Here is a 23,162-nt window from a genome sequence, read left to right as displayed (position 1 = left end):
TAAAAAAAAAAAAATGTCATTTGTAAGGTTTGAGGGATTTTTCTATGTAGATAATCATGTCCTCAGGAAACTGGCAGTTTTATTGCTTCCTTCTCAAATATTACCATTTATTACACTTTTCTTACTGTGCTGGCCAGAACCTCAAATGCAGTGTTGAATAAAACCAGTGATAATGGACATTCTTGTTTTATTCATGTTTATAAACAGACTACTTCTAATATTTCACCATTAGTATAACAGTGTTTTTGGTAACTACCCTTAGCAGATTAATGAAATTCTCTTCCATTCCATATGTGCTAAAAGTCTTGTATATTTGATTTTCTAATCATGAATGGGTGTTGAATTTAACTATTTTCTCTGTATCTGTTGAGGTAATAATATAATTTTTTTCCTTTAATCTGATAATGTGGTGAATTACCTAAATATATTTTCTAATGTTAAAATGAGATTGAGTTTATTTTGATAAATTTTTGTGATATGTTTGTTTTTTATGCATTGTGGGATTTGGGCAGCTGGTCACTTCAGTTCTCACTCAGCTTTCTGGACCTTTGCTAGCTTTTGATCTCCAAGGATTTTTCTTTCTTTTTGGCTCAGTGATATATTTTAACAAGATGTATTTTTTTAATCTATTTATTCTGCCTTTGGGAGTATTTTATAACAGAAAGGTTTTCGGGGTGTCAGTTCACCAAATTACCAAAACTAGAATTCCACTTCAGTATTTTTAGTGTAGAAGCTTCCATTAATGTAAGATATGATCACTACCACCATTTCTGTCTTCTCTTCTTGTTTCCCTGCATAACCATCCCCATTCCAGCTGGAAACAAGGAAGCAGTGTTGTATAGTAGAAAGAGCATCATACCAGGGGTCAAAAGGCACAAGTTGTAGTGCCAGCACCAGCACTTAGTGAGATCTTAACCAAGCTGCTTATTCTTCCTGAGTTTCATTCAACCATCCGCTAAGAGGAAATACTCAGGATTGAAGTGAGAATTACATGAGTTTATAAATGTGAACATGTTGTCAGGGGAAAGGACGAGAAGCAATGATGTTGAGTACATTCTCTGTTAGAGAAATGTAACTGAAACAGGGAGTTTAGGGAAGGGAGAGGGTTGATTTGGTAGCACAGAGGATTTTTCTAGGGTGGTGAAACTATTTCATGGTTTTGGAATGGTGGATACATGACACTGTGTATTTGTTAAAATCCATAGAGTTCTGCAGCACAAAGAGTAAGTCTTGACATAGGCAAAATTTTAAAAATAAATAAGGGGAAATAAGGTTCAGGATGGAAGGCAGACTTATAAAAGAATCTAACTATATTACAAATGTATGTAATAACCTCACTGAAAGGGGCCAAGGAAAAGGTGCTGACCTAAGTAACTTTGAAAATAAGACTAAAACTAAAGACAATAGGAACTGTACATAAGCACTGTACTCTGGTTGATAAAGTATGAACTCTAGCTTGCTATAGATAGAGATGGATACATATAGAAACATTTATAAAGACATGTGTTTATACAAGGTTTAGTATACCTACAACTATTTCCTTCTTTTGTCAGTTGAGAGGGCCTATAAGGAGCCTAGTAGCAAGGAGCACACCCAATACCCAGTCTGTTCCCCAGTAAAAGGAACAAACACTCTTTGGAGAAATAGCTGATTCTAGGACTGGGTCAAGGAATATGCAACATGAGCCTGCAACATCTTATAGTACCAGAAAGTAAAAAAGTGCCCCAAAACAAAAACACAATGATGGGAGTATGTCAAAAGGATACAGGAGCTAACTGTAGAAAGAAACTATAGAAGAAAAAAGAGCTCTTCATGGCCAAAACAAAGAGTTTGAGCAATAAATAGTATGGGGTTATAGTCCACAGTTTAAAATAAATATGAGTCCATACTGATAGAAACAAATGATTGAATAAATAAGTGGGGGAGAAGAGACAAAGCTCCCACGCAAAAGAATTCCAAATAATATATGTATATATTCTGCCCTTAAAGAGGTGGAGCATAACTCCCTACTCCCTAAGTGTGGGCTGTGCATAGTGACTTCCTTCTAAAGAATACACTGTGGAATGAGGGGAGGGAATAACTTCACAGTGGAGAAACTTGTCAGTCACCACCTCAGCCAGGTGATCAAGATTAACATCAACCCATGATAAGTCATGTTCATGTCATGAATACCCTTGATATGATGTGATAAGAGTGTCACTTTACTTCTGTGGGGTTTTTTCCCCCTAAAATCCAAACCCCAATCTAATCATGAGAAAAATATCTCAAAAGTATTTATTGAAGGGCATTCTACAAGATACCTGATCAGTATTACTCAAAATTGTCAAGGTCTTCAAAAACAAAGAAACTCAAACTATTAGAGCCAAAGAGTAGCCTAAGGAGACCTAATCACTAAATATAATGTGGTGCCCTGGATGGAATTCTATGAGAGAAAAACACATTGAATGAAAATGAAGGGAATTTGAACAAAGTATGGACTTAGGTTTATAATAATGTAATAGTATTACCTTCTTAATTGTAACAAATTACCATGCTAATAATGTAAGATTTTAATAATATGGTAGAAACTATGTTAGAGGGGTGCCTGGTCATGATCTCAGGGTGATGAGATCAAGCCCCGCGATGGGCTGGGTGCTGGGTCTGGACCCTGCTTAAGATTATGTCTCTCCCTCTCCCCCACCCCCAATTGGGCATGTATGCTTTCTCTCGGAAGGAAGGAAGGAAGGAAGGAAGGAAGGAAGGAAGGAAGGAAGGAAGGAAGGAAGGAGGGAAAAAGAAACGAAACCATGTTAGAATTTGGGAGCTTTCTGTACCATCTGCAACTTTTCTGTAAATCTAAAACTGTTCTAAAATTAAAAGTTTGCTTTAAAAATGCAGTAAGAATATGGTAGACCCCACTGTACAGAGGCAGCATAACTTTAGTGGTTAAGATGAACTCGATTACCAACCTGCCTGAATTCAGATCTCAGCCTCACAACATACTAGCTGTGCCAACCTGGGGATGCTAAGTAACTAGAATTACTTTAACTTCCCTGTGCCTTATTTACTTACCTGTTAAATGGGTTCTTGGGAGGTCTAAATGAGTTATCATATGTAAAGCACTTAAAGTAATGCCTGGCATATAGCAAATACTATATGTGATTCCATTTATCATTACTACTTTATTTTGATCTTTAGTTTTGGAGAGCTCTGTGTTTATAGCTGAATTTTACTGAATCTTCGTCAGCATAATGATTTTTAGTTTGGCACTCCAACAGTACAGTATCCATAATACTTTTTTCATAAGGGGGAAATTATTAAGATTATAAAGATTCAAGAGGAATCAGGGCCAGAACTGGTGGATTTGCCACCCCCTGTTTCATGCTGTATAAATAGTATTGACGGAGTAAATGCGGAAGTTACAAAGCCTGGCAGGATCTACTTTTTATGGGCATAGACATGCCACATACAGAAATTCTGAAGTTAACTTTATTTGGTTTTCAGTAAATTTCTTATTAAAATGTCTACTCCCCTTGTTAAATGGATTTTTTTTAGGACAAAGTATAGCCTACGGGACGAATCCCTCAGATGTAGGGGTCAGCATCTAAAATTTTTGTGACCTTTGAAACAAAATGGAATGTATTATTAAAAAATGTATATAAAAACATGTTTTAGGCCTTTTACTTCTCTGCCTGAAATACATACCAACTCTAATAGGAAACTCCTTATACATTAGCAGCTCAGGTATAATAGTGTACTGAGTAGAACAAAGAGTTTGGAGTCAGGAAGTCTGCTTGGACTATGGGGTCTTATAGCTGTGTGAACAAGGCAACTCATGTAACCTCTTTGAGCCTCATGTCCCACATCTGTAAAATGGTGATAACAAAAATGCTTGTCCTGCCTTCCTCCCTTGCTTATAGGACTGTTGTAAGGATAAGATGTGAAAATGAATGTGAGGGCTTTTTGTAAATTGTAAAACCTATACAAATATTATTGTTATAGTAATTCTCAGGCTTTCAACCAGAATGAGACTCTGATGAAGCTTTATAGTCAGATTAGGTGTTGCACACCTTTACTTATTTAATTATGTAATAAGATGAAATCATTTGAATTTAACATGCCTTTGATGGTGTATTTTCTTATAGCACTTTAGTTTTTATGATGTTTTTCTTTGGTGTAACAAAGGAAGGCATTGTTTTTTATCTGGAATTGTTTCCTTCAGGTGGCAGTTTGAGGAAATAGTTTCCAAACTCTTCAGTGAAATTAGGTGTATAGAGAACACAAAAGTGTATCCCTCTGATTTGTTGTCTCCTTAGGACATAGATCCTCTTGTCCTGGAGTGGAGCTGACCAGCAGAGGGTGCACGAGCTTTCCCAGGAGCTGGCCTCAGAGACCAGGCTGGGCAGACCTGACTGGTGTGTCATCTGTGTTTGCTGTGTGATGATTAACAAGTACTATAAATGAAAAGGTTCTGGCATACCAAAAACACAGTTACCAAATGGAAAGAGAGAGCAGCCATATGTCAGACAACAATGTGGCAAGTACCTGCCATAGTTGGTGAATAGGAAGTTTCTAGATGACTGGAATTTGGTATTCTACAGTGAGTTATTTGTTTTCTACCTCCTCCTACTACTCTTTGCCTTTTCCAGTAATTTCTTTCCCTTTTCGGGGTTCTTTGCCCCCACCTTCTGAGCATTTGCAGTTGTCAGCCTTATGTGGTCTAACAGATCAGAGTTTTTAAAACTAGTCTTTCTCTGAACTTTTTGGGCCCTAGGGTATTAGGGTCCTGGATCCAACTGGCCGCAGCCCCCTGTCTGGGTCCCCTTACCAGGCTCCCACAGATTCCATGGCATCTTTTCCTCCATGTAAATGGGTGACTGCTAGAAAAGAAATTTTGACACTTTTCGAGTGTTACTATCACTACTGCCCATACCATCTTTTTTTCCCCTTCCTTTCCAAGCATGAATCCTCTACCCATAGATAGTGTGTAGAGTTTACATACTTAGTGATTGTAAAAATATTTTTATGTTTCCTGAGTGTAAAGGTTATTTGAGTTTACTTACAAAGAAAAAGAAAAGAACATTTTGAGACGTATTAATAAAAAAGAAGGCTCTCCTTGAGCCTTTCAATCAGAGAAAACTATTAATTCTTCCAGACTTTTTTTATGCATATGTATATTTGTTGTTATATAAATTAATTTTTAAAAATGAGATCTTACTATAGGTACTATTCTGTACCTGATTTTTTCCTCACTTAATAAATAATTGACTTCTTTCCATATCAATAAATTTAGGTTTAAAAGCAACATTTTTAAGTAGCTACATAATTTCCCTTAATTTAGTCAGTTTTCTAAAGATGGCTATTTAGATGGTTTGCAGTTTTTCAGAATAATGTACAACAATGCTGTAACAAATCCTTATATCCTTCTGAATATATTCTTAGGATATAGTTCTAGAAATTGAATTTTTCATCAAATTTATTCTTTAAGAATTTTCATAGAAATGGGGTGTCTGAGTGGCTCAGTCAGTTAAGCATTGGACTTTTGATTTCAGCTCAGGTCATGATCTCAGGGTTGTGAGATCGAGCCCCACATGGGGCTCCATGCAGGGTGTGGAGCCTGCTTAAGATTCTCTCTCTCTCCCTCTGCCCCTCCCCCCGAAAAAAAGAATTTTCATAGGTATTGCCAAAGTTTCCTCAGGAAAGGCCTCTCAGTGTGTCTCCCCTGACAATGTGTGAGGATGCTTGTTTTTGCACATTACCGATCACAACATTTCACTTTGCCAAAATGATAAGTCAAATACTTAAGTAAGCCATCATACTCTTTTTTTAAAAGAATTAGTGGACTTTCCATTCTCCATGTCACCCCAGAAAATTAATCTAAGGCAGTGGTTTTCCAACTTTTTGGTCACAGGACCCCTTGACACTGAAATATTATACCCCTGAGAGCTTTTGTTTATATGTATCATAGTTATCAGTATTTATGGTATTAGAAGTTAAACCTAAGAAAAAATGTAAATATTTATTAGGTCATTTAAAAATAAAAATAATAAATCCATTGCATATCAGCACGAATACCATTTTTATTAAAAATATTCTCCAAAAGAAAAAAATTAATGAGAAGAGTGGCATAGTTTTACATTTTTGCAAATCTCCTTAATATTTGGTCTAAGAGAAGATGACTAGATTCTTTTTCTTTTTCTTTTTTTTTTTAGTTTATTTAACATACAATGTTATATTAGTTGCGGATGTACAGCATATTGATTTAACATTACTCAGTGCTCACGGTGATAAGTATAGTCACCGTCTGTCACCAGGCAATGTTATTATGATATTATTGACTATATTTCTTATGCTGTACTTTTTGTCTCTGAGACTTATTTTATGACTGGGAGTTTGCACCTTTTAATTCTCCTACCTCTTTCACTGGATTCTTACATTTGCTTCTGCATTGAGTCTGTTATGATATATTGTTCTGGTTTATATATAAATGAAGAAAATCTGATCTCATGCAGAAATGTAAGTAGTTAGGGGCACCTGGGTGGCTCAGTCAGTTAAGTGTCTGCCTTCCGCTCAGGTCATGATCCAGGATCCTGGGATCGAGTCCCACATCGGGCTCCCTGCTCATCGGGGAGTCTGCTTCTTCCTGTCCCTCTGCCCTTCTCCCTTACTCGTGCACTCTTGCTCTCACTCCTCTCAAATAAATAAGAACTTTAAAAAATAAAAAATAAAAAAAAAAAGAAATGTAAGTAGTTAGAAAGAGGAGGAGTACTTTAAGAATCTCTTAGGGTGAATGTGAATGAATATTCTTTGATAGTATAACAAATTCCAATAGGCAGTAGTTTCTTAAAGGTTAACTGCAATATAATATTTGAAACCATGTCAGTGAACTTTTCATACTCTGTTACATTAAAATCCATTGGCTGTCTTGCACTTTGAATAGATCTTTTATCCAGGCATGATTCTGTGATATCATGTGTGTCATCTGGAAAATATTGGTTCACTGAGCTGTGCAGGTCTTCCAAATGTTGACATATTTCATTATACCATATCAAAAATACCTTATTCTCATCGGAATAGTGTTTAAGTGTCAGAAAGCTGTTAAACTCACCATGGTAGGCGCAAGTTTTCTAGAATTCTAATTTTTTGCTTAAAAGCTTGAATTTTATTAATGGCATCAAACGTCAGTTGTTTTCCTGACAGACTTACTTGGTTTTTGAGAAAATGCCAAAATAGAAATGGTGTTCCATGAAAACAATTTTTATTGCTTCATCAAGGATATGCTTAAGTGAAACTGGCTTTTTTTCCCCCTTCTGTCATTGCATGGTTGGTGAAGAAAATAGTCACCTGCAGTACAGTTTGGTGCAACTGCCTTGATTCAGACGAAGATGCCAGCGGCTTTAGCCACCATTGCCATCAGTGCAACGGCCACCACTGTAAAAAGGACAGATAATATGTTGACATTATTATGAAAACAATTCTGACCTTTTGCAGACCCCCTTAAAGTGTTTTGGGCCCCTAGGGATCCCTGGAACACACTCAGAGAACCCTAAGCTAATCATAGGAACCCATTCTCTTACCAGAGAGCAATGTAGCGATAGTTTGTGACCTCCAGTTCTGGCAGTGAAATCTGAGAGCAAACGTGTTGAGAAGCTTATGAGAAAATTTCCCCATCCCTAAAAGAGACATAAGAAATGGTCCTTTTCTTCCTCTGGATGTTACCATGTCCGTTGTGATACCTGGAACTGCTGCAGCCATTTTGTAACTGGCAAAGGGAACCAGCCTTAGGATGAAGATGATGCTGTGAAGAGCAGGATGGAGAAATGGCAGGAACCCGGGTCCTTGGTGACATTATAGAACTAAAGATGAAACCATACCTAGAATTTGCCCGGCCTCTGGACTTGCAGTTATGAAAGATACTCTCATTATTTAAGCCAGTTTGGATTAGGTCTTCCGTTACTTGCAGTTGAAAGCATCCCCCAAAGACATTTTTTTTATTAGTGTGATGAATATTTTTAAGTGTCTGGTGGCCATTTGCATTTCTTTTGTGAATGTTTGTTGATGGCAGTGGCAATTTTGTACTGAGGTCATTTCTAAGTATTTTCTAAAGATTCCTTAGTGTTTTTTAACCATTCCTTACGTATCAGTATTACATTGTAGTGTTTTGCAAGTATCTCTACCAGAGTCTTTTTTTTTTTTTAAGATTTTATTTATTTATTTGACAGAGAGAGAGACAGCCATTGAGGGAGGGAGCACAAACAAGGGGAGTGGGAGAGGAAGAAGCAGGCTCCCAGAAGAGCATGGAGCCCGATGTGGGGCTCAATCCCAGAACCCTGAGATCACACCCTGCGCCGAAGGCAGACGCTTAACGACTGAGCCACCCAGGCGCCCCTCTACCAGAGTCTTTTATAGCATATCTTCCCATACATTTTTATAAGCTATCTATTAGTCTTTTTCTTTCCTTTTTTACTTTATAGCTTTGGTATCATGTCCAAAAGAGTCTTTTCTACCCTGCTTTTTAGTTAGTATTCACCTATATATTTTTAGGTGTATTAAGGAGTATTTTTTACATTAAAAGCTTTAACTTATCTGGAATTTATTTTGGTGTTAGATATAACATAGGCATATAACTTTATTCTTTCAAAATAGGTAGCCCTTTTTCTTTTTTTTTTTTAAGATTTTGTTTTATTTTTTAAGTAATCTCTACACCCAACATGGGGCTCAAACCTACAGCCCCAAGATCAAGAGTCGCATGTTCCACCGACTGAGCCCATCCAAGTGCCCCTTTCTTTCTCCCTCCCTACTTTCCTTCCTTCCTTCCTTCCTTCCTTCCTTCCTTCCTTCCTTCCTTGAGTTCTACACGTAAGGTGAGGCTCAAATCCGTAATCCCAAGATGATCCTGGAGTCATATGCTCCCCCGACTGAGCCAGTCAGGCTCCCTGGTAGCCCATTTTCTCTTTCTTTCTTTCTTTCTTTCTTTCTTTCTTTCTTTCTTTCTTTCCTTCCTTCCTTCCTTCCTTCCTTCCTTCCTTCTTTCTTTCTTTCTTTCTTTCTTTCTTTCTTTCTTTCTTTCTTTCTTTCTTTCTTTTCTTAGATTTTATTTATTTATTTTGACAGAGAGAGACAAGCCAGCCAGAGAGGGAACGCAAGCAGGGGGAATGGGAGAGGAAGAAGCAGGCTCCTATCAGAGAAGCCTGATGTGGGGCTCGATCCCAGAACGCAGGGATCATGCCCTGAGCTGAAGGCAGATGCTTAACGACTGTGCCACCCAGGCGCCCCGAGGTAGCCCATTTTCTAAATACACTTTTTTGAATAGTCCAGCTTTAATCCCCTGATTTGAAATAGTAGCTTTATTGCAAATGGAATTCTTACATACATTTTGACTAGTGTCTAGACTATCTATTCTGTTTCACTGCTTTGACTGTATATCCTGGCTAAGATATACTTGCTTTATAGTGTACTATAATGTCTGGAAGGATAAGCACTTCCCTACTCCCCTCAACCCAACCCCACTGCAAGTAGCATCACTCTTTCTTTTCCAGTATTTTCCTGGCACTTCCTGCATGTTTATCCTTCCAGATGAACTTTTACTTGTTCAAGTTCCTCAAAAACATTTTTGGAATTTTGAGTGGGATTTCTTTAATTTTGTGGATGATTTTGGTGAGAATTTGCATTTTTACAATATCGAATCTTCAGCTTCAGAAAACCATGTACTGTCTTCCTTTTTATTAAAATTGTCTTCCATGCCTCTCTGTAGGATTGTATAGCTTTCTTCATATCAGTCATGTATATTTCTGGCTAAGTTTTTTCCTATGTATTTCATATTATTTTTGTTGCAGTCATAAGAGGAATCTTTTCCCCTGTATATTTTCTATTTTTGCTATTGGTATTTTTTTTAAAAACTTTTTAAAAATTCAGCTCATATTTCCAGATAGTTTTGGCTTCTTAAAAAAGAATAAGCACAAAGGATACTATCATTTGTGGTGGTACAGTGTGTACTGTGTGAACTTGATTTATGAGGTATGACTGTTTCGGGCTGTTTAAGGAAACAGAACATACCAGAAACTATATCTCAATGAATATGATCTTTCCAAGCTGGTTATATTGGGAGTCTATACAGTTATGGCTAAAAGAGCAACAACTTACTCTAAAAAATAAAAAATAAATGATATTATCCTAAAGCAAAGGGTTTGCTACCACTGAGGATATGAAAAAGAATCAATAAGCCCCAATCAGAGAAAGACAATTATCACGTGGTTCCATTCCTATGAGGAATAAAAGAAACAGTGCAGAGGATCATAGGGGAAGGGAAGGAAAACATAATGGGAAGAAATCAGAGACAGAAACAATCCATAAGAGACTCTTAATCATAGGAAACAAACTGAGGGTTGCTGGAAGGGAGGGGGTTTGGGGGATGGGGTAACTGAGTGATGGGCATTAAGGAGGGCACGTGATATGATGAAGCACTGGGTGTTACATGCAACTGATGAATTGCTGAACTCTACACTTGAAACTAATGATGTACTGTATGTTGGCTAATTGAGTTTAAATTTAAAAAATAAAAATTAAAAAAAAATCAATAAGGCTGCTATGAGGACATTATCTGAAAATGGGATTTCAAAGATGTTTATTATTGTAATAAATAGTAATCTCTCAAAGTGACTTACTTGAAGGGTCAACACTTATTTTGGTGCACAGGTCTACTTTTAGTTAAACAGCATCACTTTATAGACACACCTTATGTTACCAGGTGGCAAAGAAATGGCTGACAGGTTTTATGTGGTTTGTTGTTGTTGTTGTTGTTGTTTTAAAAGAATCATCATTTAATCATACTGTTTTTGTATTAAATAAGATTCAAGTTGCCCCAGGCAGTATGGTTTGGCAGTGTTTCAACTTTTGGGAAAATGGAACTTGCCAGTTTTCTAAGATCATTTAAAACAAACAAACACATTTATTTTCATCCACATTATGGATTTAAAAAGCATGTGTGGGCTAACTTTGTATCTTAATCACCATTTAAAATGTTTCTATAGAAAATGTGGTACTGAGCTCTTAACAACTGAGTTACAGATAACCTTAGAAATAAGACCTTTTATAGGTTGAAGATTACTAAGGTTTCTCTACATGATGTGATACTTGCAGGTTAAGAATATAATATTCTCTTGTGATGCTTGGCTGGCTCAGTCAGTAGAGCATGCAACTCTTGATCTCAGGGTTGTGAGTTCAAGTCCCATGTTAGGTGTAGAGATTACTTAAAAATAAAGTCTTTAAAAAAAAAGAATATAATATTCTCAATTATTCTTCAGCAACTTGCTATAGCATTATTATTCATGGGCTTTATAAAATCATTCTTTAGTTTATTGATTTTTTTAGTTTATGTAATTTCTTGAAATAACATTTATTGTATGTTTGGGTAAAGAACGTAAGTATTCTTTATTTCTTTGAGTGAAGAGTCTGGCTCCAGATCAGAATCCTCTGTGTGATGTTTCAGGCCTGACCACAGGCAATTAGAAGACTTTTCCTGGAAGGCCTCATAGGAAGAAGCTGCCATTTCCACAGCCCGGGCACTGCAGTTTTCTGGAGGGATTGCAGTTAAGGCTCCCCTGGGCAGTCATGCTCAATAATGAGGACTGCTGCTGAGATACTTTCTCCACTTTGGCTCCGTATCATTCTACTCCTTGCTCTTCTTCCCCCTCCTCCAACCCCCTTCTGCGCATGGATCCATAGAAAGGCAGGAGACAGTTCCCCCCCATCGGTGCTACATCTCCGTGATCCTCACCCAGTGCCATTCCACAGGGGAAATGGAACACTGGAGAGCTGGTGCTTCTCTTTGCCTCTTGCTTGCACTGTTACTTTTGGTTTGGCTTGTTGTCCTCATTTACCACCTCAATACCTGATTGGGAATTTTTTGCGTGGTATATTTTTTTCCTTTTCAAGCTTTAAGGGGTGCCATTTAGAAATGTTTCTGGAATTCACTGAATAATAACTTGACTTTACATTTGTGAAGTACTATGTAGTTTGTAATGTTCTGTGCAAGAACTTTGTAACTTAAGAATAATCTCCATTTTACAAATGAGCCAATAGGTTCAGGCAAAGTAAGTGACTTTTCTAAAAGTCATGATAATACTTGGACCAGGACTTGAACTTGAGGTTTAGTATATTCTTGATTCAGCATTTCTACTCTACTTCCACACTTCACTGGTAAATTAGTCTTTTACCTTCTTGGGAAGTTGGGACTACTTTAAGGCTGTTTAAACTAAGCAGCAGAGTAGAAAGCTTGACGCTGTGGTGTTCATGAAGCACTGTGGAAGTTGTTAGAAGAACCAGACTAACGATAACAACAGTAATATCAGCTAAAGTTTATTGAGCACTTACCACGTACCCAGCACTATGTTACATAAATATGTTACGTAGATCACCTTCTCTGACCTTCCTAAATCTTAAAATAATCTTATTAGCCACATTTTGAGGAAATTGAAATTAACAAAGTTAAATATCATATCAGAGGTTGTGTGGTAGCAGGTGGCAGAGCCTGGGTTCACCTTAGTCCAAACCCTTTGCCTCTTCACCTGAAATTGCTTTCCAAGAAGACTTGAGGTGATTCTGCCCTACTTTGGGGGTATTTCAGCTATTAAGGAGAAATAAGAGGAGAATTCTCTGGAACAGAATCTCCTAATATAGCATTTCTCAATATTGAAAAATGTATAAACCTCCATTTAAAGGGAAAAAAAATTCTCAGACCCCTGGGTTGACTTAAATTGACTTCTATTGTTACACAAATCTAGGTATAAGCTCCTTGTGCACAGAGCTCTTATTCAACTATAAAATCAAAATAAGTACAAATATAACCATAAAACCAATAAAATTCAAATTAACAGCATAATGTGACTGCTGATGTGTTACCAAAACTCAGTTGCAGCTCTCATTATTAACAAGTGCTGACCTCCACCACACAGGTTCTTTTGACTTTAGCCCAGCTTTACTTTTGTGTGTTGTGTGTCTTTTTCGCTTTTTCTCAGGTCAAAATACTGCAGAATCTTTTACAGTATACTCAGATGCACCATTTCCATATTACATATCTGTGCTGCTTGTTGCCAACAAGATCATAAATGCAAGCGTAGGCACTGAAATCAAGTAGCAGAGATACGTTTGCTCCTTTTGATTTTATTTTTAGATCATTATCATAATAAAAACACGTTTTTAAAAAATTGTTAGTAGGACCTTAGTTTGACAAACCCTGTTTGTTTTTGTTTTTTTTAATGTGTAAGTGGTTTTTGTTTTTTGTTTTTTGTTTTTTTAAGTACTCTCTACATCCAACACGGGGCTCGAACTCACACCCCCGAGATCAAGAGTTGCATGCTCTACTGATTGAGCCAGCCAGGTGCCCCAAACCCTTTTTTAATAGATGTGTCCAGTGGAAGATTGTTCCTGAAGAGCGAGGGATGGAGATCTATCATAATGATCTTAAGAAGGTTAAAGTGAGGTGGTGAGTGGCAGTCCATGTTTTAGCTTTTGTCTGCTCTGAAGTGTTTTTCTTTCATAGGTGTTTATAACCTTGTGGTTCTTTCTAGCCACACTTAAGAGCTTCTCATTCAAAGCAGGATTTCCTTCTCATTGTTACAGTGTCACAGTTTTTGTTACTAGGTGACATGGGTTAACAAACTCAGGAGACCTAATTGCTAACAGTATATTCTCTCTCTCTTCTCTTCCCCTTATTTCTTTTCTTTTCTTTTTTAAGATTTTGTTTTTAAGTAATCTCTACACCCAACATTGTGCTCTAACTTCCAATCTTGAGATCAAGAGTTGTATGCTCCACCAACTGAGCCAGCCAGTCCCCCTCCTTCCCTTATTTCTATTTAACCCAGACTTAAGCCACATCAGGTCCATCAGCTGCACCCCACCCTCATCCCTCCTTTTCCTCTGTCCTCTTTATATTTTATTTCTGGTCATTTTGGGCTTACTTCGTGGTCATCAGTTATATTGTCCCTAAATTCCACCATCCTATATCACCACTACTTTTTGTACTACCAGCCTGGACAGGCCCAATGTAGATAAAAACAGATATATTGCCCCCTGCCAGGTGGTAGAGGAAATCATATAATGGGTCTATTAGGTTACTTTTGTTTGCAGATAATAGAAAACTTAGATTGGCTTAAATAATTGAGGGCTTCAAATGAAACGTGATCCAGCTACTTAACAATGGCACCTAACTTCCTTTTATCTTTCCAGTTTTCCTTCCTCAGAGTTAGTTTCATCCTAAAGTTGTACCATCCTGAGGCCAGGGCCACTCAAGTCTCTAAGATGGCTTTTGCTATGTACTAAACTGTGACCCTGCCCCCACCCCAATTCATATGTTGAAGCCCCAGCCCCCAGTGTGACAGTTTTTTGGAGATAGGGCCTTTATGAAGGTAATAAAAGTTAAGTGAGGTCATAATGGTGGGTCCCTAATCCAATAAAACTGTGTCCTTGTAAGAAAAGAGACACCAGAGAGATACCTCTGTCCACAGCATGCACGAGGGAAGGCCATGTGAGGACACAGCTGTCTACAAGCCAGCAAGTGATACCTTACCAGAAGCTAACTTTGATACCACTTTGATCTTGAACTTTGGCTTCCAGTACTGTGAGAAAATAAAATCTATTGTTTAAACCGTCCAGGCAGCCTGAGCTAACTAGTAACAGCTTTCAGCAGCGTCAGGGCTTCATGCTTCCTCCTTCATGCATAGGAAGTACAAGAAACCACCTTCGTCCCCAAATCTCTAGACTTAAGATGCACTCTGTTGGACAGGTTTAGTAGTCTATTCTAAACCTATCACTATGCCCATCAGTTTGGAATGCGCTGATTGGTTTACCACAGGCTAAGCAGTCCACTTCTGGTTTCAGTCATGTCTCCATGTCTGTACAAATTCAATGATCTCAAATCCGTGAGCTGTTAATGGGGAGTGAGTGCTCAGGAGGCAACCAATAAATGATTGCTAACTTGAGTTGCAACTTCAGATGGGCCAATTAGCTGTTAACATTCCTTTACTCAAATGTTGTTAGTTTCCATTTTTTTCTCTGTTCCTCCTTTTCTCAAGTTCCCTACCTTGCAGCCTCTTACTTTTCTCAAGGAATATAACATTGGCAAAGGACTCACCGAACAATTGAACAATCTTCCCTTACAACTACAAACTCCCTGTTCTCACTCATGAAAGGATGAGATTGTTCTTGACACCTTACATGACTGACACATATTTGGTGTCCCCTCCCTTCCTCCCACTTCTTAAAACTTGTCAACAGTTTATCTCTTTCCAGTATTTTCAGTCTATTTTTCAACAGTGGGTTGTCTGTCATTCTACAAAGATACTCAAGATTCTTTGCATCTTAACAAATGCTCTTCTTTGATCAGGTTACACCTCAAGATGTGATCCAACTTCTCTTTTCCTTTCTACTGCTCATCACAGTCATCTACATTCACTACCTCCCCTACCCCATTGACCTACTTATTCCTCAACTCTGCCTTCTGCTGGCACAACCAGGATCAAAACACTCTGATAAAGATCAAAACCTATTATTTATTTTTAATTTCTCTCTCTTAGTATTCTTTAGTATTTGATCACATCAGCTGGCTCCTCTTCCTGTCTCCTAAGTGTTGTATTACCATGAGTTCCATCTGTCTCATTTTTTTTCTCAATCAATTCATCATGACTTCATCCACCACCTGTAAACCAGTGACTTGTCTCCCAAAGCGACATCTGTACCAATGCCTACCAATTACCTGAATTCATTTCCAACTACCTATTGGCAATATCCATGTAAATATATTGTGGGATCCTTAAAATTTGTCATGTGCAAACTAAACTTTTTATCTTCTCTTCCCTACCACCATCCCACCATTATCTATCTTTTTTCTGAACTCTGTCTTGAATAGTCTCATCCTTTACCTAGCTACCCAAGCCAAAGATCTTGTTCCATGTTTGGCTTCATCCTGTGTATTTGGCTTCATCCTGCTTTCATATCTAGTCATTTCAAAAGATCTATTGATTCTGCCTCTAAAGCGTGCCTTAACTTGGCCCCTTCCTTGATTCTCGTGTTATTGTCTTCTCTGGCTCCCATGATCTCTGACAAATTCTTATTATTTGGAGCTCTTCTTTAATTAATTCTATATAGGAGTGGTTCTCAGTCATTGATGTGTACCAGGATCACATGTGAAGATTTAAAAAGTTATACATGCACAGTCCCAGAGCTTTGATTCACTTGTCTGGTATAGGACCCCGTGTTTGGTGGTATAAAACCATCGTAACAATCTTTATAAAATACAGATCTGATCATGTTGCTCACCTGTTTAAAACTCTTCAGTTGTTGTCAGTGCCTGTAGAAATTGCCTAGGGGTATGTGGGTAGTGTAGTCGGTTGAGCTTCCAACTCTTAATTTTTTGGCTGGGATCGTGATCTCAGGGTCATGGGATTGAGCCCATCTTGGGCTCCGGGCTCAGCATGGAGGCTGCCAGAGACTCACTCTCTCTCTTCCTCTCCCTCTGCCCTTCCCTCCCATGTGCTCTCTCAATCTGTCTCTTAAGTAAATAAATAAATCGTTAAAAAAAAGGAAGGGGGGAGGGAGGGAGGGAGGGAGGGAGGAAGGACATTCAAACTGCTTAATGTGATATGAAGATTCCTCACTATCTGGCTCCAGTGTGAATTTCCAGCCTTATAAACACCTCCCCATCCCCACCCCCACCTGCCCCTCACATCATAGGCTGTAAGCATACAAAGTTAATTTTTTTATATAAACTTTTAATTTCAGAACAGTTTTAGCTTTATAGAAAAATTGTGAAAATCATGTAACTACCATATATACTCCATACTGAGTTTCTCCTATTATTAACATCTTACATTAGTATGGTGTATTTGTCACAATTAATGAACCAATATTGATACAGTTGTGTTATCTGTTTACTAAAGTACCTAGGTTACTCAGATTTCCTTAGTTTTCACCTAATATCCTTTTTCTGTTCTAGGATCTCAGGATACCACATTGCATTTTTTTTCTTTTAAAGATTTATTTATTTATTTATTTATTTGAGAGAGAGAGGGAGAGAGAGCATGAGCACGGAGCGGAGGGGCAGAGGGAGAGGGAGAGAGAATCCCAAGCAGACTCTGTGCTGAGTGTGGAGCCTGACGGGGGTAGGGGGCCTCGATCCCAGAACCCTGAATTCACGACCTGAGCCAAAGGACACTCAACCGGCTGCACCACCCAGGTGCCCCGACACCACATTGCATTTAATCATCATGTCTCCTTAGGTTCCTCTTGGCCCTGACAGTTTCTCAGATTAACTTGCTTTTTGATGATTTTGACAGTTTCGAGGAGTACTGTCAGCTGTTTCATAGAATGTTACTAAATTGGGGTTTGTGTGATGTTTTTCTTATGATTAGACTGGGGTTATGTGTTTGAGGGAGGAAGAAGAACACAGAGAGGCAAAGTGCCATTCTCATTACATCTTATCAAGAATACATGCTGTCAACATGACATCCATTGTTGACTTAACTTTGATCACCTGACTGAGTAGTATTGGTCAAGTTTCTCTACTTCAGAGTTAAGTTCCCCCCTCTTTCATAATGTACTCTTTAGAAGGAAGTCACTGTGTGTAGCCCACACCTAAGGAGTGAGAAGTTATGGTCCACCTCCTTGAGGGTAAAGTATCTACATAAATTATTTGGAATTCTTCTGAATGGAAGATTTGTCTCCTTTCCTTCATTTATTACTTATTCAATCAATCATTTATATCCATATGGACATACAGATATTTATTTTATTTGGGGGGTTATAACCCAAAACTGTTTTGTTGCTCCAAGTGTTTCAACTTTTGCCATTAAGAGCACTTTCAGTTGGCTCACATGTCTCTTTGACGTACCTCTATCATTGTGGGGTTTGGGGTTTTGTTTGTTTTATTTTTGAGCACTTCCTTACTTTCTGGCACTAAAAGATGCTACAGACTCATCTTGTATATTCCCTGCGCCAGTCCTAGCTAGCATCAGTCATTTTTCCAAGGAGCCCTAGTTCCTTTTATTTGAGAATGGTGTTAGAAACCAAGATCTGGGTGCTTCATATGCTTGTTGCTACTGGGATGTGGTTGCTTCTAGCAGAGTAAAGAAATATATGTGTGTATACTAACTTGTGTATATACATAGCTACAAATATTTCTACATATAGTATGTGTATTTATATTAAGCTAAACATAAGTTCATACTGATGATTGCAGTTCTTATCCATTACCACATGGATCATTTCAACCTTCTCCCCTCATTTGTTTGTAACCTTCCATTCCCAGTGAGAAACCTGGTTCCCACCATCTACTATCTATTTCTGAATTGTTCCATTCTGGTATATTTTTATAGTGGTTTCAGAATTGTTAACCCCTTTTCAGCTGGAATACAGTGCTTATTCTTCTTGCCTTTAGTCTTAAAGACCCCAACTCATTTTCAAAGTTACTTTACCATCTTTTTCCAAATTACTTTTTATTTCTTGAATGTAGCATATGCTTTCACACTTTTTTGTCTTTAATTGATCTAGTCCCTCTGTCCGAGATGCCCTGGTTTTTGTCCTTATCTCCTTGAAATATTGCCACTCATTCTTCTAGACCCAGCACAGATTTTGCCTCCATCAGGTAACTCTCCCTGGCCACTGCCAGTGGACTGTAATCATTCATTCCTCTGTGGTCTAATAGCGCCTTATACCCACCTCCACCATACCTGTGTCAGGACTCTTTATTTGCATTTCATTCTTCTTCACTTGATGATAAGTTTCTTGAGGGCAGAAACCAAATGGATTTTTCCCTGGCTTCCCAGGACTTAACAGGAATGCATATTGTATGTTAGAATCCTCTTCAATGAAAAATAACAGAAAATCTAACAGTGTCTGAAATATATAAGGATTTCTGTTTCTTACCTACAAAGAAGTCCAGAGGGAAGGTGGTAACTGACATTGGTTTACCTGTTCAGTGGTGCATCAAGAATCAGACCCCCCTTTCTCCTCTGCACACAGCGTTACATCTAAGTTCAGGAAAGAGATAGGTTGAGTTTGTACCAGCAAGCTATCTTCTGGCCCCTTTCCCTCCATAGGGAAGCAAAGACTTTAGCCCCTTAGCAGACTTCTATCATCCAGATCTTGGTACCGTGTCTCCTCCAACTGCAAGAGAAACTGGAAAGCTGAGTTTTTAGGAAGACTAATCCTTTGAATGAGAACAAGATGTTGGAATAATCACAGATGTTCCAAATAATCACAAGACCACAAAGAAATCAGGGATCTGTTTCCTATTGGATAAAAGACCTAAGGATAGAAGACCTTCAAGACCAGTCCAAGAAGGCTCTTCAAGACAAGAGGAAAAAATGAGCGATCCCAGTGGGAGCAGCACCTGACCGTTATAGGTGGAAAGCGCAGGTTCATCTATTGAGGAATCTAACATACTCTGGTCACCCACTCTAAAATCCTAGAGAATTCTATATTGCTCTGGAAACTTTCAGCTTGTCTTCTCATGTAGAAATTTTACCGTTCCTGTGAATTTTACTTTTTGTTCTTTGGCCCCTTTTCTAACTATCATGCCTCCTATGGTTTTGCAGTCAGCATTTTTCCTGACAGTCCGTGGTGCAGTTTGCCTTGCTTTTTTGCGAGTTATAACTAGTTGTGGTTCTTTAAAATAGAATTTACACAGTGCTATAGCATCTACCTACCTAAATTCCGGTTTTTTTTTTTTTTGAAATTATGGAAATACAGTCATTTGGACACCTTTATTCACTAATTCTATATTTCAGATTTTTTATATCTTAACAATCATTTATGATTTGAATTTTTTATAATATTCCATTTTGTAACAGGGCAGCCTTATTGATACGTTAGTCCAAAACATGACTGGGTAAATCCTGCCTGCCGTCTAGTATACCTAGGGATAGAGACCTTTGCAATGAACAGGAAAGCAGAAGTCTCGTTAAGAGATGAACTACATTAATCTCATCCATGCACATTTTTTACTAGAACTTATAAGGACTGATAGCACATAAAGTATGCATGTAACTTAATATCCTTTCTCAGCCCACCAAATCTGATTAATGTCTCCAGAAGTTACTACAGTGCACACAAATGTGAAATGCTAAGTGGATGAGTTAAAACAGATTTCATTCTGATCCAGCATCATGATTTTGGAAACAACTTCCAGAGTAATTAGAATGGTATATCCTTCAGATAATTAGGATTGAGGCTGCTTTGAGATGGGTTGACATGAAATCCATTAAAGAAATAACTTATGAATCCCACTAGCCTCTCGTTAATACATGATGTGGCCACCTTTAAGGGTGGTCATGGTGAGCAAACACCGAGTGCGAGCTTTCCATTTTGAAGCTGCAGAGTGACTGATGGCATAGTGTGATCGAAGTGCTCTGCAAATACTTACTCTAATTATCGTTGTTGTTCTGTTCTTGCTAATAGCCTTATTTATACCCTGAAATTATAATCATCCAAACAAAGATGAAAACAAGATGTATGAGTTTTCTGAGCTGTTTGCCTCACAGATGGTCACCCTTGGAGTTCTCCGAAATTGCCAGGGTTAATTGAAGCTTCAGTCTTCACTGCAGTGTAGTTGATACTTAAGTGTTTCTTACCTGTAGGCTTTCACTATCCAAAAACAGTACAGCAATAGCACTTTAATTTGCTGTCATTAATGCTAGCCTCTCAGGTAATGTTAGCAGTTTTATCTAGATGATGTTTGTTCCTCTGAATGGAACCTTTGTACCAGCTTCCCAGCTGAGAAGAAAAGCTAAACAGTTACAAAGAGAAAACACAAATGTCTCACTAATTTATTTATTTAAAAGATGCTCAGAACCCAGGAAACATCAATGGAGAGTTAACTTTTAAATGGAGGGCAAGCATTTAGTGTGTGATTAACAGTGGTTTCTTTTCCTGAGATTTCAGTGAGCTGAGACAACTGGGAGTCATTCTTGGGGAGCCTAACAAATAGTTTTTGCTTAGAGCCAGCTGACTGCTTCAAGGATAATTGTTACAGACTCACACAAACAGCAGTACTATTTGCTCTAGTTCTTTGGTGCTCTTCTAGTAGTAGTGAGCTGTGTGAAAAAGCAGTCCTAGGATCAAACTTAGATAGAGGGGAAGTAAGTCCTTCTTTGCCTCTACTCCTCAGCTGTGTTAAAGTAGAAGACCACTATTAAAATGTTCCATTGTTTAGGTGATGCAAGAGCACTTTGTCTCTATCTTGAAATTTGAATACTGGAAAAAGAATAACTATGCTTTCCTAAATCTGGGCACTAGTGTCTCCCATTGGTATTGCTTGCTGTTTAATTAAGGCAAAAGAGAAGAAACAGAATCCCAAAAGGTGAAGGGGGTAAAGGGAGAGAAGGAATTCTGCGTCTCCTTAAATCAGTTACAACAAATTAACAACTCCAGTAAAGACCGGAGAATCAATGCTGTGATCCTTCTTGCATGTGTGGTGTACAAAAGTAGAAAGCAAATAGGTGAACTGTATGTATGTGAATAACGAAGATGTAAAAAAAAACAAAACAAGGAAAGATAGAGCGTGAACTCTCCAGTTAGACTGATTGGGTTCAAATTGAAGTGTCATCAGTTATGGGTTGGGTGACCTTAAGCATATTATTTTATGTCATCCTGTATGGATTTTTCCTCTGTAATGTGGGTATAAAAATAATACCCCTTGATAGGGAAATGAAGGTTAAATAAGATAATACATGCAGGGGCACCTGGGTGGCTCGGTTGGTTAAGCGGCTTCCTTTTGCTCAGATTGGGATGGAGCCCTACCTTGGGCTCTGCTCAGTGGGAAGCCTGTTTCTCCCTCTCCCTCTGCCTGCCACTCTCCCTGCTTGTGCTCTCTCTCTCTCTCTCTCTCTCTCTCTGTCAAATAAATAAATAAATAAATAAAATCTTAAAAAAAAAAAAACCCAAAAGATAATACATGTAAAGTGCTTATAATAGGGCCTCACAGGGGCACCTGGATGGCTCAGTCGTTTAAGCATCAGATTCTTGATTTCAGCTCAGGTCATGATCTCAGGGTTGTGAGATGAAGCCCCATGTGGTGCTTTGCATTGAGCATGGAGCCTGCTTAGGATTTTCTCTCTCCCTCACCCTCTGCCCCACCCCCTGCACGTACTCTCTCTCTCTTAAAAAGAACAGGGCCTCACACATGGCAAATATTTGACTTTTTTATTAATTGAGATTTACATGAAAGATAAATTGGGATTGGGCTTTTACTTCCTCAAAGACTTTTTCAATTTTCAAAATTTAGTATGGAGTATTTCCTTCAACTGAAATTATCCTTTTTATTTAAAAAGTACTCAAAACTATTATTCTACGAAAATTAAATTTGCAGTTACTTAAGAAACACTTTTCATGTTTGTAACGTGAAATATCCTTGTACACCTTACATATTCTGATAGAAAATGGTATCGTTTGTTGGTATGGTAAGACAGATAGGTAAAATCATTGTGAAAAGGGCTCCATTTTAGTAGAAAGCAAAGCAAAACATCTAGCCAAAATTTGGAGGTAGGACAGAGGTCTCTTCCTCCTAAGTCTTCCTATACCAAGGCTGCTGCTTTTGCTACGCACAATGTGGTAGCAGTGATGAGGCCAGAAAAGCAATATTAAAATCATCTTCTCCTTGGCTTGTCATACTGTATGTGGAACCTGAATCATTTTTTATATTTGTGCTTTTCCTTGCATTCTAAAATAAGTGCACACTTAGCTATATCTAAGCTGGCAGGAAGTCTGTCAGCATTTCATGGCATATTTCTGTATAATTATAACTAATAAGTATAGTAAATGTTATCGATAATGAAATTTTGTCACTCTGGCATTTGTATGAGCTTCAGTTCCTTTCTGGATCTGTTCCTTTGTGATTTCTCTAGCCAGTTAACTACTCATGACTGAGTCGTGGCATTGAAATCTTAGAGATCCGTTGCCCTAAAATCATGCTCATTTCTGTTTCATTTTGACCTTGACAGGACTTGATAGGAAGAACCACTAAAGGATGGTGAGCTGCAATTGGGAACCTATAGGCAAAGTAAGTAAAAGAAATACCATTTGATTGTACGGACTAGAATTTGATATAGTGGAATTAGTCTGAGCTAAGTTAAATGAAGGATGAGGATCACAAAATTCTTCAAGTGCTTCCAATAGTACATAAAAACTTTTTA

The 23,162-nt window shown here is 38.0% G+C and overlaps 1 protein-coding gene across 7 annotated transcripts in view; it reads left to right on the top strand.

Annotated features, from left to right (window-relative positions):
• Positions 1 to 23,162, top strand: part of METTL8 (methyltransferase 8, tRNA N3-cytidine) — an 83,040-nt gene that overhangs the window by 6,149 nt on the left and 53,729 nt on the right. For 4 of the 7 annotated variants that reach the window (XM_026492573.4, XM_057318530.1, XM_057318533.1 and 1 more), the window contains one exon: positions 22,971 to 23,029. The exons of 1 other annotated variant lie outside the window; for it this stretch is intronic. In XM_026492573.4, the coding sequence (XP_026348358.1) occupies positions 22,997 to 23,029 (33 nt within the window). In that variant the 5' untranslated portion in view covers positions 22,971 to 22,996. Of the gene's footprint in view, positions 1 to 436; positions 13,463 to 22,970; positions 23,030 to 23,162 lie in introns of those variants that run through there. 2 more of the 7 variants (XM_044381489.3, XM_048213959.2) reach the window with 2 other exon arrangements.

The sequence above is a fragment of the Ursus arctos genome, unplaced genomic scaffold (genome assembly GCF_023065955.2).
Source record: "Ursus arctos isolate Adak ecotype North America unplaced genomic scaffold, UrsArc2.0 scaffold_1, whole genome shotgun sequence".
NCBI lineage: Eukaryota > Metazoa > Chordata > Mammalia > Carnivora > Ursidae > Ursus > Ursus arctos.
This window is presented reverse-complemented; position numbering and strand designations above follow the sequence as displayed.